General features: G+C 42.5%; 2 protein-coding genes across 5 annotated transcripts in view; one reads left to right on the plus strand and one right to left on the minus strand.

The window, feature by feature from the left end:
* The window catches only part of PRIMPOL (primase and DNA directed polymerase), a 66064-nt gene extending 60449 nt beyond the window's left edge, over positions 1-5615 (minus strand). The window contains exon 1 of the mRNA XM_074992939.1: positions 5502-5615. The gene's annotated coding sequence lies outside the window, so the exon portion shown is untranslated. The remainder of the gene's footprint in view (positions 1-5501) is intronic.
* On the plus strand, positions 5582-27682 carry CASP3 (caspase 3). Of its 4 annotated transcripts, none has more exons than XM_074992940.1 (7): positions 5582-5703; positions 16031-16123; positions 17824-17948; positions 18449-18577; positions 23993-24168; positions 25000-25117; positions 26322-27682. In XM_074992940.1, exons 2-7 carry the CDS (start codon positions 16050-16052, stop codon positions 26546-26548), a joined length of 849 nt encoding a protein of 282 aa, XP_074849041.1. In that variant the 5' UTR covers positions 5582-5703; positions 16031-16049; the 3' UTR covers positions 26549-27682. The 4 variants fall into 4 exon arrangements, with proteins under 4 accessions (XP_074849041.1, XP_074849042.1, XP_074849044.1 ...); XM_074992941.1 differs by having other exon boundaries at positions 5681-5722; XM_074992943.1 differs by lacking the exon at positions 5582-5703 and adding an exon at positions 6111-6131.
* The last annotated feature ends 87 nt before the right edge of the window (positions 27683-27769 follow it).

The raw sequence follows: 27769 nt of genomic DNA on the forward strand, positions 1-27769 counted from the left end.
AACAAGCCCAATTCTTTCAGCCTTTCTTCATAGGTCATGTTCTCTAGACCTTTGATCATTCTCGTTGCTCTCCTCTGGACCCTCTCCAATTTCTCCACATCCTTCCTGAACTGCGGTGCCCAGAACTGGACACAATACTCCAGCTGAGGCCTAACCAGTGCAGAGTAGAGCGGGAGAATGACTTCTCGTGTCTTGTTCACGACACACCTGTTAATGCACCCCAGAATCATGTTTGCCTTTTTCGCAACAGCATCACACTGTTGACTCATATTTAGCTTGTGGTCCACTATAACCCCCAGATCCCTTTCTGCTGTACTCATTCCTAGGCAGTCCTTTCCCATTCTGTATGGTTGACACTGATTGTTCCTTCCTAAGTGGAGCACTTTGCATTTGTCCTTATTAAACTTCATCCTGTTTACCTCAGCCCATTTCTCCAATTTATCCAGATCCTTTTGAATTATGACCCTATCCTCCAAAGAAGTTGCAACCCCTCCCAGCTTGGTATCATCTGCAAACTTACTAAGTGTACTTTCTATGTCAATATCTAAATTGTTAATGAAGATATTGAACAGAACCGGTCGCAAAACAGACCCCTGCGGAACCCCACTAGTTATACTTTTCCAGCCGGATGGAAAACCATTAATAACTACTCTCTGGGTATGGTTATCCAGCCAGTTGTTCACCCACCTTATTAGTAGCCCCATCTAAGTTGTATTTGCATAGTTTATTGATAAGTATATTATGTGAGACCGTGTCAAATGCTTTACTGAAGTCTAGGTATACCACATCCACTGCTTCTCCCTTATCCACAAGGCTCGTTATTCTATCAAAGAAAGCTATTAGATTGGTTTGACATGACCTGTTTTTAACAAAACCATGCTGGCTGTTCCCTAGCACCTTACCACCTTCCAAATGCTTGCAGATGATTTCTTTAATGACCTGCTCCATTATCTTTCCTGACACAGAAGTTAAGCTGACTGGCCTGTAGTTTCCCGGATTATTCTTGTTCTCCTTTTTATAAATGGGTACTATATTTGCCCTTTTCCAGTCTTCTGGAATCTCTCCCGTCTCCCACGATTTACCAAAAATGATTGCTAAAGGCTCAGATACCTCGTCTATCAGCTCCTTGAGGATTCTAGGATGCATTTCATCAGGCCCTGGTGATTTGCAGACATTTAATTTTCCTAAGTAAATTTTAATTTGTTCTTTTCTTATTTCAACTTCTAAGCCTACCCCTTTTCCACTAGCATTCTCTATGTCAGGCATTCCTTCAGATTTCTCAGTGAAGACCAAAACAAAGAAATCATTAAACATCTCTGCCATTTCCAAATTCCCTGTTACTGTTCCTCCCTCCTCACTGAACAATGGCCCTACCCTCTCCTTAGTCTTCCTCTTGTTACCAATGTATTTGTAAAAAGCCTTCGTTTCCCTTTATGCTTGTAGCTAGTTTGAGCTCATTTTGTGCCCTAGCCTTTCTAATCTTGCTCCTGCACGCTCGTGTTGTTTGCCTATATTCATCCTTTGTAATTTGTCCTAGTTTCCATTTCTTATACGATTCCTTTTTTTAGTTTGAGATCATGCAAGATCTTCTGGTTAAGCCAAGGCAGTCTTTTGCCATGTTTTCTATTTTTCCTACACAGTGGGATAGCTTGCTTTTGGGCCCTTAATAATGTGCCTTTGAAAAACTGCCAACTCTCCTTAGCTGTTTCTCCCCTCAGTTTAGCTTCCCATGTTTCTTCCCAGTTTAGCTTACCTACCAGCTGTCTGAGTTTACCAAAATCTGTCTTCCTGAAATCCATTATCTCTATTGTACTGTTTTCCCTTCTACCCTTCCTTAGAACTGTGAACTCTATGATTTCATGATCACTTTCACCCAAGCATCCTTCCACTTTCAAATTCTCAATAATTTCCTCCCTATTTGTTAAAATTAAATCTAGAACAGCTTCCCCTCTGGTAGCTTTTTCAACCTTTTGGAATAAAAAGTTGTCTGCAATGCAATCCAAGAATTTATTGGACAGTCTGTCCCCTGCTGTATTAGTGTCCCAACATACACCTGGATAGTTGAAGTCCTCCATCACCACCAAATTCTGGGCCCTGGATGATTTTGTTAGCTGTTTAAAGAAAGCCTCATCCACCTCTTCCACCTGGCTAGGGGGCCTGTAGTAGACTCCTAGTAGGACCTCATCCTTGTTTTTTACTCCTCTGAGTCTAACCCAGAGACTTTCAACCCGTCCATCTCCACCTCTGTCCAAGTGTGTACATTTTTAATGTACAAGGCAACACCTCCTCCCTTCTTTCCCTGCCTGTCCTTCCTAAGCAGGCTGTACCCTTCAATACCAACATTCCAATCATGAGTATTATCCCACCAAGTTTCTGTGATGCCAACGATATCATAGTTGTATTCATTTATTAGTACGTCCAATTCTTCTTGCTTATTTTCCATACTTCTTGCATTTGTATATAGGCATCTCAGACATTGATTTGGTCTTGCCTCCCAGTTTTGCCCTGGCCCTCTTTTTACTCTCCCAGTGTAGCCCATACTCCTTCCCATTTCAAATTCATCTCTCATGTGTTCATGCTGTCCACTTACCTGCAGGCCTTGCTCCCCTGCCCCCATCGAACCTAGTTTAAAGCCCTCCTCACTAGGTTAGTTTGTTTGTTTGTTTTCCTTTGTTAGGGTATGTCTTTACTACAGTGTTAACTTAGTTGATTGGTACATGAATGCAAGCAGCCACACCTGACTTAGTATGTTCTCATTGGTGCTGTACTCACCAGTTTATGTTGTTAGCACTTCTGAGGACATGCCCTATGGTCCTTTACTGCACTAAGCTGCTGCATTCTGATTGTTGCCTGTAAGACGCACTCTGCTCAGCACTAGTGAGGCCTTAGCTGGAGTATTTTACGCAGTTTTGTGCACCACACTTTAAAAAAGATGCAGCAAACAGAAGAGAGTAACACAAACAAAACAAAAGGTGTTGAAAACGTCACCTGTGAGAAAAGGTTTAAAAAAAATCAGGGTATGTTTACCTTTGAGTACAGAAGATTGAAGGGGAACCTGATAATTTTCACATATGTTAAGGGCTATTATAGAGCCCTATGGGGGGGAGGGCTAGCTCACTGGTCTGCTAAACCCAGGGTTCTGAGCTCAGTCCTTGAGGGGTGCTGTTTAGGGATCTGGGACAAATAGATTTAAAAAAAAAGAAGCTGGGGGGGGGGAGTGGTGGTGCTTAGTCCTGCCAAGAGGGCAGGGGACTGGACTCAATGACTTCCTGAGGTCCCCTCCAGCTCTGTGAGATGCTTTATTTACCTGTGTGCCCGCAAGTATGGCCACTCTCAGCTTCCACTGACCACAAATCACTGTTCCCAGCCACTGGGAGATGCAGGAAGTGGTGTTAGCCCACACTGCTTCTCACAGCTCCCTTTGGTCAAGAACAGCTAAGGGTGGCCAACAGGAGCTGCAAGTGGCCACACCTGCAGAGGCACAGACAAATAAAGCATCTGGCAGGTTGGCAGGCACTAATCCTGGTAAACCATGTTTGGTCCCACAGGCTGCTTACTATCCACTCCCGTACTGCTTTCCCTCTAATTTTTTTCCATCCCTGGGTGAAATACATTTTGTTATGTACACCAAGGCATGTGCAGCTGTGCACATTTTGTTATGTGACCAAGGCATGTGTACATGCTGCTGCTTGTAGGTGTCTGGGGGCGCTCTGCTAACCAGGTGGGTGACACTTAAATCTCTCAAGTGGCCACCCAAGGACTCTTACAGGGAATGCTGTCCCTGTACAAGACATATCTACTCCACCTCCCAGAGAGGCTGTAGCTATATTGACAGAATTCTCTGTGACCTAGCACTGTCTACACCAGTGGTTTTCAACCACTGTACTGTGAAAATTGTTCACGTATGCCATGAAATTTCATCAGTTTCCCCTCTCTGTGGCTACCCTTTCCCTTCTTTCTATGTGTGTCCATGGGAACAACTGACAGGTAGAAATCCCTGTCAGAATTTGCCACTGACTTTTATGCCTCCTTGTGATGTCAGTTTTAAATTCACTTTGACTAACTCTGTCCTCCAATGCCACAATAGCTAGTGGAAATGGTGCTGTGGCCCAGTTGTCATTGGATAAAAACATGAACCAGGTCTAAAAGATTGTGCCATTGTTTGTGGTGCATTCCAAATTTGAATTCCAGCATTTATCCACCTAGTGTTCAACTGCCATTAACTGTGTTCACTGTCACTGTATTAAATGATTGAGGGATTTGTAGGCACAGTTGTCACTGTGCTATGAGGATAAAGGTACATATGTAAGTTTAGAGATCAGTTGTCCTTTGAATACTGAATTCTGTGGACTGTCAATAATGATTCATAAGGTTCTCTTTTTACTATGAACACTATCAGCAGACTACTAGCACATAGTATAGTTAAAACAAAAAAGCAGTAAAGTAAAGTGACCATATCTCCCTATCCTAAATAAGGGACAGGGAGACACAGGGTGGGGGGATGCCTCCTGGTTCCCCCTCGGCATAGGGAGCTGGGCAGCAGCCACATGTGTTCCGACTCCCATGGCATCAGGCGGCAGCCAGGAACTGGGTGGCAGCTGCTCCCCCTGCAAATATGGAGCCATTAGCCCCATTTTGAAAATAAGTTGGAATACTTTCTTGGCACCCCAAATACAGGGCTGGCCTGCCAGAAATGGGACACTTGGTCACCCCAAGTATAGCAGTCTCCAGGAATGCCACATAGGCAACCAAAAAGTGGGCTGCATGAGTGGCCCTCCTTCACTTCAAAAGAATGCAAAAACATGAGGCCCATTGGGGTTCCAGCTGCACCCCCAAAACCAGTCTGTCCTCCTCCCCCACATGCCTCTCACACCAGGGCCCCAAACTTTCTACTCCCCCTCCTCACAACCACCACTTTAGGAGTGCTGCAAATCCGCTCATTCCTGTTCATCGCTGATTCCTGTTCATCCCTGCTTCCCCCCCGAGCTGGGACAGCCACAAGCTGCCGCGTCACCCCCCTCCAGGGGAGCGGATCTAGGTTTACCGTGGATTAGAGGGAACAGAGCACTACTGAGGCCACCTGGGCCGCCCCGGCAGCGATGTGGGAGCGGCTGTGAAGTCGTGCGCATTCTTACGCGCCGGTGACGTGGCCAGGAACTCTTCTCACGCCCAGAACAGGTCTGGGAGGCACGACGAGTTTTCAGAGGACAGGCGGGAAATAATTCCCTGCAGCACGCGCCCGCCTCGGGCGGCGCCGCTCGGCTTTCAGCGCGGACAGCGGCTAGGCCCCCGCCACGCCTCACCTCCCAGAGCGCAGCGGGAGCCGGGGGGACGGGGTCTTTGCACTCCCCCCACCCCCCGAGGAACATGACAGCCCGATCTCCGCGTGGGGTCACCTCAGCGCCTCTGCTCCTCCCCCTCCCCCCGAGTGCGGCTGCCTCTCGCGTTGGGCACAGTCAGGCTCGCGGCAGGGCACTGAGGCCCACGCGGCGCCTACTCACCTGGCGTAAGGGAGACGCTCCGTCCGCCCTGCCCGCGTTTTGAACCGGCCGCTGCGCGCGCCCGTCCCCTCCCCCCGCTGGGCGGGGCCGCGGCGGAATGCGCAGCCGTGTCCAACCGACACCTCCTCTCTCGCTCCCCCCCATCTCCCGCGGCGCGGGTCTGGAGCCGACAGCAAGTGTGAGGCTGGCGGTGCGGCGGCAGGTCAGTGGCGGTGCGGCAGGTCGGTATCCGGTGGGGGGGGAGTTCCCGCGCGGGACGCTTTGCTGGGCCTGGCTGCCCTTGTTCGGGCAGCTCCGCGTCCGCGGCTTTGGGGCGAACAAAGAGCCCGGACTGTTCCCGCTGCGCCACTGCCAGAGCGGCGGGAGCCCGGGGCGCCGCCCGCTCAGGAAAGGGGGGTGGCCTGTCCTGGCTGCCTCGTCTCCCTTGTGTGGGAGCAACAGGGGACCGAGGCGCTGCCCCTCGCCGCCGCCTTTCCCAGCGCAGACGACGCTGCGTGCCCAGCCCCCGCCGCTGACATGCAGCTGCTTCTGGGGTGTGAGCTGGCGCCGGGCCGTGCAAAGCGATCGGCTGGAGTTAACAGGGCGCACTTGCGTTACTTGGCGCTGTTAAGGACTCGCTGCGCTTCGCAGGTCGCTTCTTCTGCAATAATTGGTTCTGTGTTGTAAACTACTATTTATTTCTGTGCTTTCTAAACAGCAGCAAATACACCTGTACCCTTGGAAATATTGGCTTCACCGTCTACCATGATCACTAAGTCCTTTTCAGGATATAGTCTTCTTTTTCCTTTAGATATGGCTTATATTCTTTGTTCCTAGATATATGACCTTGTATTGCGTCTGTTTTGGCTGAGCACATTTTTGGACTGTTAATTTGCAAATAAAAGTTATCTCGGATTCGTTTTGTTGGAAGAAATTTCCTGAAAGGCTCTATAACTTCTGCCCTGTTAAGGCCCTCTTCTGGCGTACTTGGCCATTGTTTAGTGGCAAGTTGCTTAATGGAGCCACTGTGCATCAAATCTGTATATATCCACCTCATGCTTCAGCTACTGCTGAAAAAATGACTTCTGTAAAATTCTGCAGATTGTGTGTGTTCCTCTAAGTTATTGAGTTTAGACTTTTTTAGGGGACAGAGGAAGGAGATTTGATGGGAAGAAAATGTTACTGTACCCATCATTTCAATAAGTTAATAGACAGTATCAAATCCAGAGTTGAAGAGACTAGCTGCATCCTAAAATTGAAGTATCATATGTATTGTTTGTATTCACTATATTATGGCTTGTAAACTTTTCCTTGATGATTCATATAAGAAATGATTTTTTAAATTCTTTGTTAAGGGGTTTGGCAGTCGGGAAAGATACTTATTTCCGGATGGGGAAATCCATGATCAGTATTGATTGTCAAGGCCCAGTGACATTTATTGTTGTCTTTCCATTCATAGAAACCTGGGTGAGACTCAAGGAATTTTTCACACTACTACATAATTATCTGGAGGTTGTTGCTAGCCACTTTTGTTTTCACTTCTTGTCCAACAGTGGGCCATTACTTCTGTTTTTCAACATTATTCTGATAGTGGTAGGTTTTTTTTTTGTTTTGTTTTGTTTTTTAAGTTATGTAACCATTGTACCTATTGTACAGATTGAACCTCTCTAGTCTGGCACCCTCCGGATCTAGCCAGAGCTGAACCGGAGAGTTTGCCAAACCACGAGAGCTAAAATCTTTTCAGTGCTATGAGGACTGGTGGCTGTAAATAAACATTTTGGGACCACAGGAAACTTGGCCGCACCCATGATAAGTGGATTCCAGCTAACTGCAATCATGCCGGACCACGGGTGTTGTTGGAGCAGGTGGTGCTGGAACAGAGTGGTTCAACCTGTAATGTTAATTTTTCTTCCTTTTTTTTTTTTAATTTTAAGTTGTCCTTGATGCTGATGAACACTAAGCAGATGACATGTATGACATTTTTCTGGTGATGTGCTTAGCATCTTGTGGTCACCTAAACAATAATAATCACAAAACAAGGTTTTGTTAGCGTAATGGTTACAAAAAAAGTACAATATTAGATATTAGTATAATTTCATAAACAGAATAAAATCTATAGTTTAAGCATTTGTCATTTGAGGTTTTAAGAGACAGCTATTCTGGGTTTGGTTTGAGGTTTTTCCCTCATAAACTGTTGGTTTTAAGGTGGTGACAGGGTTGATCTCTCTGTTTTGGACTTCCGTAGTCTAGCAGCGTATGTAGCCCAGCATCCCTGTGAGTGCCCCTGGACTGGAGCATTCACGGAGGGGAATAACCAGGTCCCATGCTCAGCAACTACTCTCTGCCCACCCAGAGTTTCAGGAGTGCGGTAAATAGCCCATTTGCTGCACCCAAGCTAAAATAGGGAGGGAGAGGAGTGGGGACAGGAGTTGCTCAGTGGACTAGGTAGGATGGCTACAGAGCTCTGCAGCTGGCAGTGGGGCCCGGGACTGCAGCCTGGCTGCTGCAAGGCTGTACTCCTGAGGCTCCACATCCACCATCTCTCTTCTTGAGGTGCCCCAGCAATCTCTGCTTGGTCAGTGCAAGCCCCTCTGCTGCCACCAGCTGTGGGGTGCACAGCAGCAGAAGGGCTGGCATTGCCTGAGCGCGGACAGGGAGGTGGGGGAAGTTCAAGGAAAGAGGTAGGGTGGCAGCAAAGTGCAGCCCCAAGGGAGTGCTGCATGATGGCCTTGGGGCTCAGTGCACTCCCATGAGGCTGCATTCCTGGCCTCTGGCCATGGGGCTTCGCATGCACCCTGCCTCTTCCCCTGAGTGCATCCTCCCCATCCCCAGTCCTTATATGGTTAATGCCTGCTCCTCTGCTGCTGCCAGGGCAGAACCCCACAGTTGGCGGCAGCAGAGGGTTAGCATTGACCACCCTGGTCTGGCAGAATTCTGGTTGGGGACTGGTCCCCAGGGTGCTGGACTAGGGGGACCACAGCCTCCAGTGGTTGTTCCACTGTTTCATGCATGCATGTATTCTGTTTGTTCACATAGTTGAATATTTCCAGATTTACATTATAATCATATAAAGTGGGAAACTCAACTGGGGAAAAATCAGAGTAATTTATAAAAAAAAAAAATTGAGACATTTTGTTTCAAGTCATTTATTTTACTGTGAGCACTGCTTCATAACATAGTGCGCATGTATTGAATATCTGTTGTCTTGTCCTTTGTGATTTGCATATTTCCAGGGTTGGAATAATAAAAGACCATTTAGTTATTTACTTTCTCAAGTCAAAGAAACTTCAGTATTATTTATATTTTCATTATCATTACTTTCCCTTAGTGTATGTTTCACAATTCAGACACATAGTACTAAAAAAAAAAATACTTTGGTGATTTCACTGACTCAAAACACACGTCGTGCAATGAAGCATTGTTTGACTGAGTTTAATTTCAGTAGGTCCAGACAGTGTTAGGAATTGGATTTGCAGTTGTTCTAAGTTATTTGATGGTGCTCAATAAATTATTTTAGTAGTTGGTCATTGACCTAGCAAAAGGAATATGGTAACTTAGAACATATGTCATTTAAAAATCTTATTGGAATAATATTTGCAGTCCTTTATTGTGATGTGCTAGCAGCTCTAATTTGAGACTTGTTTTAACGGATTGTCTTTTTGCTTTCTCAGCCCTTAGTATCTTTTGTTCTCAGAGGTTACCGTCTCTTGTCATTTCTTATCCATTTGATCACTGATTTCTTTTTTTTTTTTTTAATGAAACAAATCAAATAATCCTAACTGGTAAAGAAAATGCCCCCCCAAAGTAAGGAAAAAGTGTTGGTATTCTGCCATTAATCCCATCGGCTTTATTTAAAAGCTTTATTTGCTGCTTGAAGTTCCTTTTATCTAACTGTGTGCATATAGCTGATATTTTAAGACTCGGGGGAAAAAAAAATTCAAAGAGCAAGCTAATAATTATAATTAATTCTAAGTATGTTTGCTCAAGGGTGGCTTTGGTTTGGTTTTTTTTTGTTTGATTTAAGTTTTTGGTTGGTTGTTTTTTTTTCTTTTGTTCTTGGTAGTATGAGATCATCCTCCCAAGATAAATGTGCTTTTTCTGTGACAGAAAGTGACATCATTGCATTCGCTAACTAAGATGAGGTAATATCTTTTTACTCTTAAATCAGCAAGAACCAGCATTGGCCTCCCAAGAGTATTGCTACTACTTGCTGTTGGCATCAGTGCTATGGAAAAGAGAAACATTATTGCTGACAGAATGTGTTTGAGCGCACAGCAACAAAACAGATGTCGACTGATGGCTCTCTGTTTTGTTTATTAAATAAGTGTAGCTAACTTGCTTCTTTAAGAAAGTCAAAAAATTCACAAACATAAAAGGTGAGCTGTTGGGGTCATTTTGAAAATAAGCAACTATAGATTAGATTATATCGATGTTCAAATAGCAAAGGTAAATTGGACATTCAGTACACAATTAGCTTAGCTTAACTTTGTTTCCTGGCACTGCAGCTTCCAAAAGTTGCACAGGCCATCTCCGCTCAGATGGCATGGAATGCATCAGACTGCAAATTGCAGCTGCTGCTGGAACCCTGCTGAGCCATGGAATTGGCTAAAATGGGGTGTAGTAAATGGTGGTTTTATATTTTGCAACATGGTTTTCCGAAGTGTTTTTATATTAAATAAAATATTTCTAACGCACTGAATTATGTTAAGATTCAGAAGTACCACTTGCTAGTCCTTAGCACTGATCAAGAGCAGCAGAAGCCTGACTCCACCCCCTCTCCCATTTAACTCACCTGATCAGTGAAGTTAGGGGGAACAACTGTTGGTAACAAGATCACTTGTAGAATAAGTGTTCATATTGTACCGTCAATAAATGTGGTGCATTGCTTTTTCCTCTGAAAAAGACCCCGTGCACTTCTTGTAAGCATAACACAGTTCGGTCTGGTGTTAAGGTTCTGGAATCTCCATCATTGGAGATATTTAAGAGCAGATTAGATTGGCATGTATCAGGGATGGTCTGTGGTGTTTGGCCCTGCTATGAGAGCAGAGGACTGGACACTATGATCTGTCGAGGTCCCTTCTAGTTCTAGTGTTCTGTGATTCTATGACTAGTCAACTGAGTTCTAGTTGTAACTGGGATAATTCTAACTTATGTTTTCTGTGACATAGGAGGAGAGCAAACATCTGAAGTTCCGTGAATGAATTAATTTAAGCTAATTTATGTGCTGAAGGCCCCATGTTTTCTTCCTATCTTGAGCAGTCATTGCACACTGGTAAATATTTTACATTAGTGTGTAGGAGCCCGAATAAAATCAGGGCCCTATTGGTCTTAGCGCAGTCATGGGCGATGAGGGCTGGTGAGCATGCCACATGAGTGACCCTCCTTTGTCTCAGAGAGCTGCAAGATTGAAATCAGTCATGCACTAATGATGACCCCAAGAATTAGATTAAATACGTTAATACGTGACACACTAAATATTTCAAAACACTTAGAAATGCTTTAATTATTCATATTAATAGAACCATCACCAACTCCAAATAAAAAAAAGAAACGTTTGCACTTTACAATATCAAATCCCTGCTTGGCCTCCTCTCCCAAGAGCTTCCCATCCCTGCTCTTCCGCCTCCATCACCTTACTCCCAGAGCACTATGATTCTTCAGCTGATTCGCAGTGTTCAAGCTCTTGGAGAGAGGAGGAGTGAGGACAGGGTGGGAATCAGCTGATTCATGGAGCTACAGAAGAGCTGGGAGGGAGGGGAGCAGTAGGTAAGTGTGGGCCCCCAGTGTGCAAAAGGTAGAGGGAAGAGGACAGAAAGGGAGTGAACGGTCCTCACATGGAAACTTGATCGACCTCATGGAGCCTGGACTACAGGTTGCTGACCGCTGCCTTAGAGGCACTTGCCACTTACATGAGCAGGTCTGCTCCGTTTCACCAGCGTCAGTTCTAAAGCAGTGGTTCCCAACCTTTTTGAGATGGTGACCCATTTTGACAATTCAATAAGATTTTGTGACCCAGGCAATTCAAAATTGGAGGGGGGCGGGGAGAGGAGGGATTTTAGGGCAGGATCCCTCCTGCTGGCTGTTAAACCAATTAAGTCCCATTTCGGTGCGGCAGGGCAGGGACTGGGAGCCAGAGGAGTGAGCGGCGGGAGCTACAAATGGCTCTTAAAGAGCCATATTCATCTTGGAGCTGCCTGGCCAGTGATCCTTAGAAAATCTAATGGTGATCCATGATTAGGTCCCAACCCATAGGTTGGGAATCCCTGTTCTAACAGCATACTTGAACCAGGTTTATAATGGATTCCATTCAAAGCTCTGTGCTGGAGCCTCTTTAACTGAACTGGGAACCCAGAGCGATGTAAACCTCAGTTATAGTCCCCCACCTTCCCATTATCCATTTTACTTTGTTACCCAATTTGAGCCCACCAACTTCAGAAAAGAGTGACCCTTTTATATACCCAATTTATCACTAATGCTCAGAACAGACCAAAACAAAACTCCAAATAGTATAACTTTGAACATTCTGAAGCAAAAAATAATTTACATTAAATCTTCCAACAAGCCTTTGCCTTTTAGTTTCCTCTATGCCAGGGTGGTGTTGGAGGGGAGGAGGATGAGCTTCCTAAGTCTGGACTTTACATCCAAATAGGTGCTTAGATATTGTAGTCAGAGGAATATCAATAAATATGTCCTATTTTAAAATGTTTATTTTTACCTTTTGTAAACTACTTTTCTGCAACCAAACTAAGTATTCTGAAATAGAAAAATGTGCACAATGGTGAGAGATTTCCATTTTGTTTTGTTTTTTTCTAGAAACCTTTTATTCCTGGCTGTTTCTTTCTGCCATTTTTTTTCTCTTTCACCCCTTTCTTACTGTTACACATCTCTTTCTTCCTCTTTGTTTGAATATATTCCTTTTTATGTAAGCTGTTCTTTCTGGAGGTTCTGCAATCCCCAGTTCTTCACACTCCACTCAAAAAAGGCACTGCATAAAGACAAGATCTGTTTTTGTCTGAAGATGGCTGTACCTTTTAATGCAGCCTTATCAATTGACAAAGGTTTGGTGGGAGCGTCTTCCTGGGGCTTGTATCAGAGGGGTAGCCATGTTAGTCTGGATCTGTAGAGCAACGAAGGGTCCTGTGGCACCTTATAGACTAACAGAAAAGTTTAGAGCATGAGCTTTCGTGAGTAAACTCACTTCTTCAGATGCTGGTCCGAAGAAGTGAGTTTACTCACGAAAGCTCATGCTCTAAACTTTTCTGTTAGTCTATAAGGTGCCACAGGACCCTTCGTTGCTCTTCCTGGGGCTTGTTACGTTGTCTATGGCTATGCAGTCAGTCCAGATTTATGTGAACATCTACTGCAAGTAGACCACTTCCTCTGTGTCTCTCCACTATATTCCTATTTTCCTACCTTCATCTTCTTTTGTCAATTTTTATCTCTATTCTTTTCTCTTTAGGATTTAAAAAATGGACCAAAGCCATTTAACTGATAGTCCTTGTCCAGTGCTGCAATATGGGGCCATTGTTTTGAGCTGGCAAGTTTAGCAGTTCAGAGACATTTCCTTATTTCATTATCCTGAAAGCAACTTGTAAAATTAAGGGTACGATTATTCCCTATTTGGTCCCATAGTAGTGACACTTCTAGAAAATCTACCTGTTCATTCCTAGGTTTGGAATCATCTACAAGTTGTTTTAATTACTTTAGAGCCCCAAGAGATATAGAAAATGTACCCATAGGGTGCATGGGACATCTTTTGAAGTCATTGAAAAATAACAAATTTGCGTTTTGAAAAATGGGAGCATTTAGTGAGTTAACACTTCTGATACATTAGTAATTACAGCCACATAGATGGAGTTGCATGGTTCTGAGGATATTCACAGTTATGTTAAGGTAACATATTGGCTAGAGCAGGGGGTGAGCAAATTTCTTATGCCAGGCCCCGCTTTTCATCCCAGAAATTAGCAGGGCCTCTCCAAACTGTCTCATGTAATCCAAACCAACAGAAATTTCAGTTACGTTGAGATGAAAAAAAAAACTCTTGACATAGGTAAGAGAATAAGTATGTAGAATTTAAAAACTTTATTGATCAGTATATAAACATGAATACACATACATGAAAAAACAACGTATTTCAACATTTTTAATGAAATGCATGAGCCTGACATCCAGCAGCTGATCATGCTGGGCCCCCATTTGAAATTTCACATCCTCCCTGGGGATGGCCCCCTACTTTGTGCATCCCCTGGGCTAGAGCAAGGGGGAAAAACAATTAAAAACAGTAAAAATGAGGAGTCCTGTGGCACCTTAAAAACATTTATTTGTACATGAACTTTCATGGGCAAGACCCACTTTGTCAGATGCATCAGATTTATTTCACTGACAAAGTGAGATTTTCCTCATGAAAGCTAATGCCTAAATAAATCTGCTAGTCTTTGAGGTGCCATAGGTTTCCTTGCTTTTGTGGATACAGTCTAACATGGCGATACCTGACGATTAACAAGAATGTGATTGTGAAAGGATCAAACTTACGTTGCCAGCTCCACACTCAGCTAAAATAGAGAAGACTGTTTTTCTTCATCTTGTCTGATCAGCAACACTTGACAACTTGATATTTTTAGTTATTTAAAATTTTATGTAGATCTGTTTTACTGTGTACTTCGGAAGGCGATGCAACAATCTGTGCAATGGACGAATGTGGAATAGCCAGCCAAGCAAAACATTTCATTCAAACTTCTGTCATTTCAGGACTGCCTTAGTCCATGAAGCAAGAGATTTTATAGCTCTCACAGTTTTGTCCTCTCTGTGTAACTATAAATGCTCCTACTCTCTGTATAAGGCCAGGTCTATGCAAGGAGGTAAAATTGATTTTTAGATATGTAAATCCAACTATGACAGTTCGTGTATCTGGAGCTGATATATCTAAAAATGGATATTTTGCTGCTGTCTACATAGTGGGAAGTTGTTGGGAAAAACTCTCCTGTTGAATTCTCTTACTCTTTGTGACTGCCAAGGGTAAAGGGGTTGATGTTGGTTCGATGATATTTTTGATTTAGCGCATCCCCACTAGGTGTACTAAATTGAATCCTGGAAGATCAAACTCCAGTAAGTTGAACTTCCCCTAAGTGTAGATGTACCCTAGATATTTAACCCTTTCTTGAATCTATTACATTCTTCGATTTGATAATTTACAGAATTTGTTCCACATGAAAAATGTTTTATATATATATATATATATATATATATATATATATACACACACACACACACACACACACACACACACACACACACACACACACACACACATATATTTAATTGGTTTCAAACTTGTTGCCTCTTAGTTTCATTGTAAATGCCTTTTCTTGTGTTACAATGGAAGGCAAATAGCTAAACATCCAATATATTCTTTATGCTCTTTTGTTGTGTAATCTTTTTTTAAAAAATTGTGATGCAGTATAATCCATGTGCTCATTAGGATGAGATCAAGTAGTTCTAGGTGCTAAACCCATCTGTAGGAAAACGTAAGTTCTTTGAAAGAGGAACCATAATTTAATATCTGTTCTCCTATTAAAGTCTCATAATTTTTGTTGCCTGTCTTTGGACGTCTTCTGTTTTTCTTGTCTTTTTTGGGATGAGGTTATCAGAACTGAATGCTGCATTTAAGATAAAATCTCATACAACTTGTTTGAATTTATATTGCAGCATTATAAATTTCAGAATTATTTTTCTATTCATCTCTTTTTCTATTTCCTAATATTTAAATTGCTTTTTTGAGTGATATAATTAATATACAGTAGGGTCTCAACATTTGTGAGGGTTCCATGTTGAGAATCCTTGCAAATGCTGAATTTCATGAATATGGCAGCCCCTGGCTGCCGGTGCTCCCTGCGCGCAGAGCCCTGGGGGAAGCAGCTGCTGCCGGCACTCCTTGCCCGAGGGAAGTGGCCATTTGTAAATAACTGAATTTGCGAACCGTGGGCTCACAAATGTTGAGACCCTACTGTATAGACTAGATCAGAAATTTACGGATTGCCACAGACCCCCTCCCACCCAAGCCAAGTACACAAACCACAGAGCCGGCCACACACACACCCCCTTGCAGACTGCCGGTGACTCACTGGAGACTGCCCCAGCTGCTTTGCCACTGCCCTGTGAGCCATCATGTGGGTGGAGCCACCACTGCACCTGGTTTCGCTCTGCAGGAGGAGCCACCTTTGCCACTGCCACCACATGCTTGTCCCACAAAGTGATGGGGTGCATGTGCTGAATAGGTGGAAGGTGCTCCACATGTGCAGCTCTGATGAGCTGCTTTGCCATGCTGTGGCATCCAGTTCACCACATGTGGCAAACGGAGATCATATTGGACACCGCAGCTCTAGATATCCTCCGCTCAAGTTCCATCTTTTGAGTATGTAGACAATGAATTTTTTTCTGTCGTGATCCTTCTGAAGTTCCTCACAATAGTACAGCAGGTAGAATACAGTTGTTGTTAAATTGTGAATAAAAGGAATTTGAGTCTTACATTTCTGTTTTCTTATGTTTTCAAGTTAATAAATAAGAACAACGATGGCAGATACAAAAGATGGACTGCAGTCAGGTCACAATGAGACAGACGCAAAATCTCTCTTTGGTTCCCAAGGGTGAGTGAAGTTTTGAGTTTTCTTTAATAAGTTTTATATTTAACGTCCTAAGAAATAGCTCTTGAAATTGTACCCATGAAATCATATGTCAAAACTGCATATAACACAAACAGAATAAATGTCACAATTGTTAGTTCAGCAATGCTAGTAAATAACTCTCTTGAAAAATGAAATTCATGCCCTGTATAATTTAGTCTACTGCATAACTGAACTTGTGTGCCCACAGAACCAAAGGAAAATAAAAAAACCTAAACCACAAAGTTCATACATCCCTAAGAGGTGGCCAGTAGTTCCACCTTAGTGTCCAATTAACATTGGTTTTGGTGGCTTTATAAGCATTTGAAAATCTGGTTCTGCACATGCAGAATACAGCTGAAGTGCAATGGCATTAAGATGCACAGCCAGTGAAGGTGAGGCTACCGTAGTTGAAAAGTTTAGTGGACAGAGGCAGTGGGTCAGGGATTCTCAGCAGGCACAAAGAGCTCTGTGTGAAGCTGTATCAGCTTGGTGCTTTGACAGCTTTATCTAGAAGGCATGTAACAGCTTCAGCATTTGTGAATAACTTTTCATGGAATTCTCAGCTGTTTTGTGCACAATTCTGTATAGCTTGTAAAGTGTGCGGACACTTGATGTAAATGTTCTTCATTAGTCTTTGTCTGAGGCATGGAGGATTTTGTATGTCCACGGGACCTTAAGTGGTTTTCATTGTCTCTGTTTGATATTCTTGTACTACACAGGACTGCATGCTGTTACATGTATGTACTTATGGTTTTTTAAAAGGTTCTGTATATGAAAAATAGAATGTGATGTAACCATATAGGCGCAAATCTTGCAACAGCTTACGTGTGTGCTAACTTCAGGCATGTGATTAATGACATCACTGAGTATTTGTATGAATAAAATTTATGCAGGATCAGAGTAATGAACTGTATTATAATTAATGTATACTTGGGAACAGAATTAAGGTTGCACATGAAGTTTTATCCTTGTTATTTCCTAGCTCTTGAGCACTTATCTCTGCAATCTTAACATTGTGTTAATGCAGATTTTTAATGGAAATGAATTTTAATTTTACACACACACACACACACACACAATTGTTGTCTACTCATGTATGTAGAAGTATATGTCTGAGAATGAAAGGATACGGTCTGAAGGATACAATTTTTGTTAATTGTGTTTTGTAGTACGGACATTTTTTTTCAAATGTAGGCTTATATATTCCCCTTTGCAGATGTACTGTCATCTTAGGCACATATCTGCTTAAATATTTTATCTCAGATGGTTACAAACTACCTATTAGATTACTACAAAGGAAAAATTTGAAGTAGCTTTTTCATTAGTGTTCCTGTATGTCTGGCAGGACTGTGAGCTATGACTTTCACACTTTGGAGCATAGTTGTGCAGGGCAGTTCTGCTAGCTGTTTTGTGCGTATGTCTGTAGGGCCCATATGGATCCTTGGCGACTTAAAAATCAAGGGGTTGATTTGATTTCAGAGAGGTTAATGAGCAATTAGTGAAAATTAGAGAAGTTAATGAGCAAGTAGTGAAAGTCACTTTTGCTACTTGCAAAAGAATCTCTTTGTTTAAAAAATAGAAAAAGGCCATAGTTATAAATTTATTTTTGGACGTTTCCTGTTGTAAAGAATAGTTGTTGGTTTTTGTAAACTAATCTGTTATATTGCCTGGTTTACATACAGAAAGACTCTACCTGTTAGCAAATCCATGGACTCTGGAATACAGTCAGATGAAAGTTATAAAATGGATTATCCAGAAATTGGAATGTGTGTAATAATAAATAATAAGAACTTCCACCCAGCTACTGGTAACTGTTGATACTTCTATTTTATTTTCAAAGTTCTTCTTAATTCAGAGCAAGTTTTTAAAATGTAATTTTCTCCAAACTTAAATATATAACCAGATAACTGTATTTTTAATGTTAAAATGTAGCGGTTTAAATGTATGTTAATTCTCACAGTACATACTTCCAAATATTTATCTAAGGAGGGAGAATTACAGATGTAGGAAATTCTATTTATCAAGTTGATCTTAACAGCCAGTATCTCAACTTTGCCATTTTAGGGGTATTAATATAGTTTTTTAGGCCCATAGATTTTGGGGAGAAACGTTCCGTTTTGCGGGGGTGGGAAATGCGTGGTCAAATTCTTCTCTACACTGCTCATGTAAATCTGGAGTATTTGCTTCAGTGGTGTTGATCTAGATTTATCCAGGTGTAACTGAACAGAAGTTGGCTCTGACACCACAGATCATTTGTCTTGTGTTTTTTACATAAAATTGAAGTGATTCTTCTTTCCAAATCCAAAGGAATGTCATTTCGATCGGGTACTGATGCAGATGCCGCTCAGATCAGAGATACTTTTATGAGTTTGGGATATAAAATCAGTCTTAACAATGATCGCACATGTAAGCAGATGGTTGACATCTTACAAAATGGTAAGTTAATTATGATCTGGGGCTCTATATTATTAAGATGTATTTATAGTTTAAAATTATTAACTTGAAAAATTTTAAATAAACTAATAAGTGGTTGGTAGGTAAAATGGAAAACTGTACATGGTTCAAAAACTCAGCTATTGTGGTGTTGGATTCTTTGGGCTTGATCCTGCAAGGTGCTGAGCCCGCCAGGAAAACCCAGCAAAGCACATTTCACTTTGAGTAGTTAATTGACTATGTATGGCTATTCACATGCTTTAGTGCTTTCTGGGATTAGCCCAGTGTTCAGCACCTTGCAGGACTGAGCCCTATGTACAGTTTTTGCTGCCATCCTCAGAATCTGAACTGTTAAATCTCTAGTTGGGTGTTCAGAATCTAACTGAGATTATTCATATGTTAGTTTCCTGTCACAGTTCCTAGTCTGGAAAGAGAATGAAGGATTGTTTTAGAATGTAGTGGTTTTATGTAGCGGTCTGCTTTACTGTCTATTTCTAAACTTGTCATGCTGCTTCAGGTTTAGTTTAAAAGAGTCGCATTTTTCCTTTGACATTTCCTAATGCATCAGCAGGAAAAGAAAGGCACATGTCTGACATATTTTTTTTTAATTTTTATTTCTGCTGTAAGTCTGCATATCTGTCTTTACTTTTGTTCTTTTCGCCTGGCAGAGATTGTTGTGACATCTTAGCAGGGCCTGCCCTAATCCTTCAACATTAATTATTACAAAGGTATTTGCTCCCTCTCTGAGGGCAGGTATACTCTACCTGGAAGATTGACCCTCTCAGGGTCGCTCTTCTGTCATTCGATTTCAAGCATCTAGTAGAAATGTGTGAAATCAACTTCTCAGGGGTTGCAATCAACCCCTGCACTGTTTGTGAGACAGGAGGAGTAAGGAGATCAATGGGAGCCTTCCATTTTATTAGGATCGATGTATTGCATATCTGTGGCTGGCTTTCTTGGTCTAGTGTAATCACAGCCTGAGAGTGTTACGGCAGGAAAAACTGAGTCCTGACCTGAGAATCGGGTGTCCCTCATTTGGTCTCATTTTGAGTATACTACAGTAAACCCCTGGTATACGCGATTTCAACCTGTGCCTAAGTCCTGGTAATGCGACATAAGCACAAGTCTAAATCCTGAGGGTCCCAGGGGCTTGGGGATGGCAGGAGTGCCGCTCCTCTGCGAGCTCCCTGCTCCAGCCGCCAGCTCCCCCAGCTGGGGGAAGCCAGCAAGAAGCCACTCAGCTGCGGCTGTCTGCCTACCCAGCTTCCCTAGCTGTGGGAAGCTGGGCGGACAGACAGCCGCACTGCCTTGGCTTCTTCCCATCTCAGGGAGCCAGGGAACAGACAGCCATGCTGCTGCGGCTTTTCCCTGGCTTCCTCTAGCTGTTCCGGGGGGGAGCTCAGATTTCGCTCAGGTCAGGGGGAGCTGGGAAACTCCCGCCACTTTGGGAGCCAGGAAGGGATCTAGGTCTCATAGTGAAATACAAGCTAAATATGAGTCAAAGAGGTAACAGTGTTGCAAAACAAACAAACATCATTCTGGGAGGTGCTAACAGGAGCATTGTAAGCAAAATGTAAGTAACGCTTCCGTTCCATTCTGATAAGATCTCTACGGGGTATTGTGTATAGTTCTGGGCACCACATTTAAAAAAAGATGTGAACAAGTTGGAGAGAATCGAGAGAAGAGCAACAAAAAAATTAAAGGTTTATAAAACATGACCAGTGAGGGAAGATTGAAAAACATTTGTTTGTTTAATCTGTGGAAAAGACTGAGGAAAGACCTATACTTTCAAGTACATAAAAGATAGTTATAAGGAGGAGGGTGAAAAATTGTTCTTGTTAATCTGTAAAGGTAGGGCAAAAAGCAGTGAGCTTAACTTGCAGCATGTGGAGGTTTATGTTGGACATTAGGAAAAGCTTCCTGTCAGGGTAGTTAAGCATTGGAGCAGTTTGCCCAGGGAAGTTGTGGAATATTAATTGTTGGAGTTTTTCAAGTTCATGTGAAAAATGGTCCACTTCGAGGATGGGCACTAATTTTCACGGGGAGGCACTCTGAATTTACGTGAGTCATGACAGGCTGACCCCTGGAAGGGGCAAGGTCTCAGACTCAAAATGTAGAATGGGGTTAGAGAGAGAGCATGTGTATGTGAATGTGCATGTGCTTGACACAGAGGCTATGGCTATGTCTACACTACAGCATAAATTCGAATCTAAGGCACTTAGCTTGATTTTAAATTGCGACTGTTCACACATCAAATACCCTTATTTTGAATTTAGGAGGCACTAGGGCCGATTATTCTTACTCTGACAACCCGAGCGGGATTAATAGGATGTTCAAAAGTAAGTGTTTGAATCAATGGCCAGTTTTATTGACCTCCAGAGGAGTCCTTTTTATATCCCACAATGCCCCACAGATGTCCGTTCTGGCCAGTTGCAACTCCAAAGGTCTCCAGGTGCACAGGAAGTAAGGTAATGGGAAGCCAGTGGATTTAACATTTCAGGGGCTGACTGTCATCTGTGGCAAGATTGTGGGGGCTGGCTGTCACCGGGGGAAAGTCTGCTTCTGAAAAAACGGCAATTTGCTTTCCGCAGGGAGGAATGAGGGCAATGCAATGTGGGAAGATGACATCATATACCCACAACCACTCGTGGTGTATTTTTTTCCCATACTGCACCACCGGAAAAAAACAGAATACTACGGGCTGAGGGAACTGTGAGATAGGTTCCCACAATGCACTGCTGCAACAGTCGATGTTTGGCAGGTCCGTGTGGCAGCACTAACCCAACTTTGTCGGGACTTTGGGGAGGTGAAGATGCTCAAATTGGAATTTATAAAACGCAGCATTACAAAATTGATTTTTATACAATCAAATATTTCTTGTAGTTTAGATGTAATCTACATTACAAAATAGTCAAGTTTATTAAAGTTGATTTTTAACACTGGGTTTTGTACGTTTGAAGTTGAGCATTCACACCTTCCCACAAAGCCAACTTAGTGCACTCCCACTTGATCGCCAAAGCCCGATGTCATCTTCCCACACTGCATTGCCATTATTCCACTTCCTTTGAAAACAAATGGCCATTTTTTAGCAGCCCCTTTCCCTGATGAGAGAAATTTTGAGTCATCCCTCATTACAGACCTTTTAAACAAATGTGACCTGAAAGCACCCACTGTCATCTTCCCAGACGGCATTGCCCTTGTTCCCTTCCTGTTGAAAAGCAAACAGCCATTTTTCTGAAGGAAACGTATGGAATCCCAGGAGATAGAAAACCACAACTGAACCATGTCAACAGGTTGCTCGACTAGTTTTCCCCCAGTGGAAGAATCTGTATCCACGTGAATAGGGAAAGACTTAATATTATTCACAGAGAGGGAAAGTAGGGAATCCCAAGGGAAAGACAGCCAAACAGGTGGTGGTGCTCGGAAGCTGAAACACCCTTTGCAAATGTGCTCTGGGAGCACCCAGCTGACTGTGCCATGTCAACAGGTACCTCAACTGGTTTTCTTCCGGTGAAAGAACACCTTTCATAAGGCAGCACGTCCGGGACCTGTCAGTTCTACATACTACAATGTTGTTTATGATGACAGTGGATTAAAACCAGATCACATGCAGAAAAGTAGGGCAGGAATCATGTCACCAGGTTGCTCAGCTACTTTTTCCCTGGTGAAAATACAGCAAACAGGCCACTGCTGAGACTGCAGTTCCCCCCTGAGCCACATGCTTTGGGAAGGGAGACTACTGGAGCAGTGTGCCTAGTCGAGTGCGGGGGGTGGCCAGCAACCGGCCCCTCAACTAAACTCAGCCGGCAGGGGTCAGCCGAAGCTACTGTTGACATGGTGCAGTCACCTGGTTTCTTCTAAGCCGTCCTTCCAGTGCGTGTTGCCTCACAGGGGCTGCCAGCCCCCAAAATATTTGTTGTGGGGGAACCCCCCTGGTGCTTGGTGAGCCCCTGGAAAATGTGAAGGGCAGAAGCCTTCACCCTGCACAAGCCAGGACATGCTGGTATCTGGAAGCATGGTCCACACTGCACAGCTGGCATGTGGTGTGGTGGGGCGAGGGCTAGTGCACCAGCGACATGGCACCTGTGCGGGAGAGGGGCTGCCCCGTACAAATGTGAAGCACAGAAAAGAAGTTTCTTGGCCTCTCTTCCAACATCCTGTGCAGGGATGAAGCCGTCACTTCATGCAGGGCAGGACATGCCGCTCTGCTGTCTGATGTGTCGCTGTCTGGTCCCAACAGCCAAGCCACTGTGTGGTGGGGTGGGGACTAGCCCTCCAGCCAAAACGAGATCCTGGCTCTTCTGATGGCTCCATCCTGGGGCTGTGTTTCATGGCTAGATGTAATCCCCCTATTGATTACAAAAAATAAATTAATTCAAAGGGCCAAGCTTCCTGTTTCCTATTTTCTGCATGCCTGGCGAGCAGGGGAGGTGAAAACTGACAGAGCATGCACATTCTGGGCATCGTGGGATACCTCTGGAGGCCAAAAAAATCGATTTAAAGAACTGCTATTTCCACACTAGCATTAATCTGAGCTTTCAAATTCAAACTTGGTGTTATGCTGCATCAGATGGTCAATGCAAGAATGTCAACCTTAATTAGCTCCCCTTAAGTCTGACCTAATGGTATTTGCAATGATTTTACAGTCACATTGTAAAATCGAGCTAACTGCCTTATAATCAACTTTATGCTGTAGTGTAGACATAGCCAGAGAGATTGTGTGTGTATGTATGTATAAAATAATTGGGTGACATAGAGACTAGGTGTATGACAGGGTGTAAGGCACAGAAGCTGGGTGTGCTGGCTACTGCTAGGTAAGTTTTTGAGAGATACTATGTGTTTCTCTTTAAGACTCGCTGACAGCTCCCCCATTCTGTTCTTTCTGAGCTCTGCATGGCTGGGGGAGGAGATAGAGAGAAAAACAGACTGTGATATGGCTGCTGGACAAACCTCAGAAATAGTGATTTTTTTCAGGGATAAGGGGCTGGCAACAGGGTGGTTTGCCATCAGAATGACAGCTACACTGTTTGTTTTCTGCCATGAATATGCAAATGACCAGCCATTTGCAATTTCATGAGCCCTCATTTCCATCATACTGCCAGCAGCTGGACTGAATCTAGACGCAGCCCCAATGTTTTCTATGGGCAATTTCTCATTGTCACAGGAGAGGTACGATGACTGGCCTATACAGGAGTGTATACCACTCTTATTGTGTGCACACACAGAGGTCTTCAGGGCTGTCTTCTGGTATCTTTTATGAGTACTATTGTCCCACTCTCACATGCACACAGTTTCATTTTAGATGCTGTGAAATGATAACTGAACCCAATATTGCCAAATAAGGTCCTTGTTAACACAATAGACTTTTCTGTCATAGAAAGTTTCAAACACCGATTATTTCTTCTGTCTTTTTTCAAGTTGCTAAAGATGATCACAGTAAGCGAAGCAGTTTCGTTTGTGTGTTGTTAAGCCATGGTGAAGATGGATTGATCTATGGTACTGATGGTCCTCTTGAACTGAAAATATTAACAGGCCTGTTCAGAGGAGACAGGTGCAAGAGTCTGGCTGGAAAGCCTAAACTTTTCTTTTTCCAGGTAATGCACATCTAAAGTATTACATACTTGAATAATGCAAATTTTCCATTAGCTGCTTAGGCAAAGCCCAGAATTGTACAGTAAACCCCCAACTTACACTTAGGTTGCATTCCTGGGCGGCCATGTGAAAGATGAATTTTGCGCAAGTAAGGACGAGGTGGGGGAAAGGCCCCAGTCCTGGCTGCACCTGGCTCCTGCAAGTGGAGGGGAGCTGGGAGCCAGGCTGCTGCTTGGTTCCCAGCTCCCCGCCACTCCTGGGAGCCAGGGAACTGACCAGCTGAGCAGTGCTGGTCAGTTTCCCAGCTCCTGCAAGCAGCTCCCCACCACTCACACTTTCAACTGACATTATTGCAAATAAGTTGAAATTGTGTAAGTCAGGTTATTGCAAGTAAGTTGAAATTGTGTCTACTGTATGCTGCTTATATCGACTGCAAAGGAGCTACTTTGAGTGAGATACGGCACTGTTTGGCTTTATGTAAATAGGCAGATTCTGTAATAGGTCTAGTTATGAGTTCCATGGATGCTATCCAGAAATCTTCAAAATATCAGTCAAAATTTCAAAAAGTTCTCAGATGCAAAACTAAAATTTTGAATTAATCAACCCATAACTTAGTTAGAATGAGGCAATCAGTTACATCAACTTTTGTACTTGCACTTCAACAAGTAATAAACAAAAAATTGAAGCATACGAATCTCTTCCTTTTCAGAGATTACTTAGTTGTTTTTCATATCGGGGGAGGTCAAAGTTTGAACTAATTGTGAATATCATGGTGACATTTATTTGCTGACCTTTACTATTTCTTCAGTTTGCTTTCCCCTTCCTTCTCTCAGGCTTGTAGAGGGACAGAATTAGATTCTGGCGTTGAGACAGACAGTAGACCGGAGGAAAATACATGTCAGAGAATACCTGTAGAAGCAGACTTCCTATACGCATATTCTACTGCTCCGGGTAAGAAAGGCTCTTGGAAAAATTCTCCATTGCTAAAATAGATAGGTAGTTGTTTGGACTAATGTTATATTTAATTTGAAGGCGGTTTTATTCTTTCCTAAAACAATTCCTGTGACCTTTTTTTTTCATTTTGTATGCTTATGCACATTGGGAGCACCTGACACTCAAAATTCTTCTAAGATGTAGATTCCATCTTCACTTGTAGTTCTGAAACAACCCAGAAATAGTGATTATTGTAAGGAAAATCACCAAATTCTTCATATTGTCCATATGAGACATGCTACTGTAACTTTTCTGATACCATGCACAATTCTGTGGCAGGGAACAGATTATTAGCCTTATATTTTCATGGAGTGGATTGGAGAAATGCAAAGATAGTGATGCTGAGGTTCTGAACATTTGAGTCCTGAATCTCTCTATGTACAGTCTTCTCCTCTTGATGTACGGATTTGGTTACAGTAGCGAGTTTTGCAGACAAAACTCAGCACTTTTGCTGGCAGCCTTCGGCCTCTCATCTGTAAGGCGTAACACTGCTGTTGATAGATTCTGTCAACAAAAAAGCGGTGTGTACGATCTGGGGTGGTCCATCTTCGACAGACAGGGCATCCAGAACAATGGGTAGCTCTGCCTGCTGTGCTTCCAGCTGCCTGTTTTGTGGCAAGCAGGTGGGCAGTCTGGCTGCTGTGTTGGCAGAGCAGAGCGCTCTTCTGATTCGTTTTTTGTTTGGCCCCTCTGTCGTCAGAAGTTTTTTCGGGACATCTCTTCCGACAGTGACTTTTGTCAATAGTGTGCTGTAGTGCAACCATAGCTAAAGTGTATTCTTTAATGGTGCAATTAAATAGAAATTGGTAATACGCTTAGAACACTGTGGTGGCAAAAGATGGATTGCCCAGCTTTGACTCTTCTTTTACCTAAGGTTCTCCTGGGTTAATAAAGGAGGTCAGAGTTAGGCAATCTGAACTAACTCTTTATGTTGGATTTTGATGACGCACTGCTTGAATCTGTTTGAAAGTGTATTGTGGTTATTTAAGTAACAAGCTAGAATAATGTATTTTAAAACCTTTTATTTAATTATTTTAACTCTTGCTAGAAAACTACTCTTGCAAGCAAACTATTTTTTGTGATTGTTAACTCAGTCACATTTTGCAGGGAACTATACTGGACCAATATAATATATGTTACTTAACAGTTTTTTCTTCTGTAGGCTATTACTCCTGGAGAAACTCATCAGAAGGCTCCTGGTTTATTCAGTCACTATGTTTGATGCTGAAACAGCATGCAAAGAAACTTGAGCTTATGCAGATACTAACACGTGTAAATCGAAAGGTTGCAGAATATAGTTCGTATTCAAACCATCCAGATTTCCATGCAAAGAAGCAGATTCCATGTATTGTGTCCATGCTCACCAAAGAATTCTACTTCCCTTACTAAAGAATTTTGCCTTGTAACTTTTATTTCTCTCACTGAGTGATTTCACACATTTGTATTTGTAATGTATGCACAAACTGAGAAAACAAAATTAGCATTGAGTACCACTTGCAAATCTGAATTCGTGTTCACTACTCTATGGAGGTAATATAGGTGAGATTTTAAGACTCAGCACTAAACTTGTCTATTAGAGCAGTAGAACTTTGTTGCTTTCTCAGAAACTCAGGTTCAGGTTATTGAATATGGATAAACTTGAAAGTAATGCTCTGACTTTCTGGAAAAATAGACAGAAGAGACAAGATGAATTGCTTATCATTTCTCGTAAGACATTACATTTCATTCTGGCTGGAGGAAGAGAGACAAAAAATCAGTGTATTCTAAATAGTTTCTCCTTCCATCTTTGACATAATTAGCAAACAGATTCAGAATATAGAATATACCACTGTCGTTACTGACAATATTATATTAGTGTCACTGCAAATGAGTGAGTTTTAAAAGTACTGCAGAGAAATGTGTAAAATGTAGAAGCAGGTTATTACATTCATTTATACAATGATGGAACTTATCCAGAGTTGCAACAATTTTTGTGCTATACTCTGGCTTTTATAACTTTCTGTCAAATATGAAAACTTATGAGAGACTTAGCTCGTCAGTGCTTACTACCCACTTGCAAATACAAGTTATGTAATGGGGTTTGATCTCACCCATAAAGTAGATGTGTAGTGTTGGAGAAAACTTAGTGGTTTTTGTCTAGTATCAAAGTAGATAATTGACTTTAAAGGTCTAATAAAACAGACAGATTTAGTATAATAGGATACCATAAATTAATTTTTTTCATTTTGCATTTTGTGACGGTAAACTACATAAATATTGGAGTGCAGGCACATAAAAAAATAAGAGAAGCAGATTTTTTGTTATCTATTTAATCATAAATGATTTTTTACGTTTGATGCAGACTGTGACAATCAACACCTTTTGATAAAGAAAACTCAGAATTGTCATGGCAGCACTGAACTCTTGCAGATAAGGCTTTTAAACTTTTTTTAAAAATAAGTAGTATAACTTGACCTTGTCATTTCAAAAAGGAGCCTTTTGATTTTTTTACTTATTAAATTAAATATTGTCTAAGTTAAATACATTGCTCTTCTGTCTTTATTCTACATTTATTCGTTTTAAATCTGCAGAAAACATCGGGTTCTAACTTTTAATTTGTTTAATTGCTTT

Source organism: Carettochelys insculpta, chromosome 4, assembly GCF_033958435.1.
Source record: "Carettochelys insculpta isolate YL-2023 chromosome 4, ASM3395843v1, whole genome shotgun sequence".
In the NCBI taxonomy this organism is placed as follows: Eukaryota; Metazoa; Chordata; order Testudines; family Carettochelyidae; genus Carettochelys; species Carettochelys insculpta.

Coding starts and splice junctions, on each gene's coding strand:
- CASP3 (XM_074992940.1), top strand. CDS start 16,050: ATGGCAGATACAAAAGATGGACTGCAGTCAGGTCACAATGAGACAGAC. Junction 17,949..18,448: donor GAACTTCCACCCAGCTACTG/GTAACTGTTGAT, acceptor CCAAATCCAAAG/GAATGTCATTTCGATCGGGT. Junction 24,169..24,999: donor CTAAACTTTTCTTTTTCCAG/GTAATGCACATC, acceptor TCCTTCTCTCAG/GCTTGTAGAGGGACAGAATT.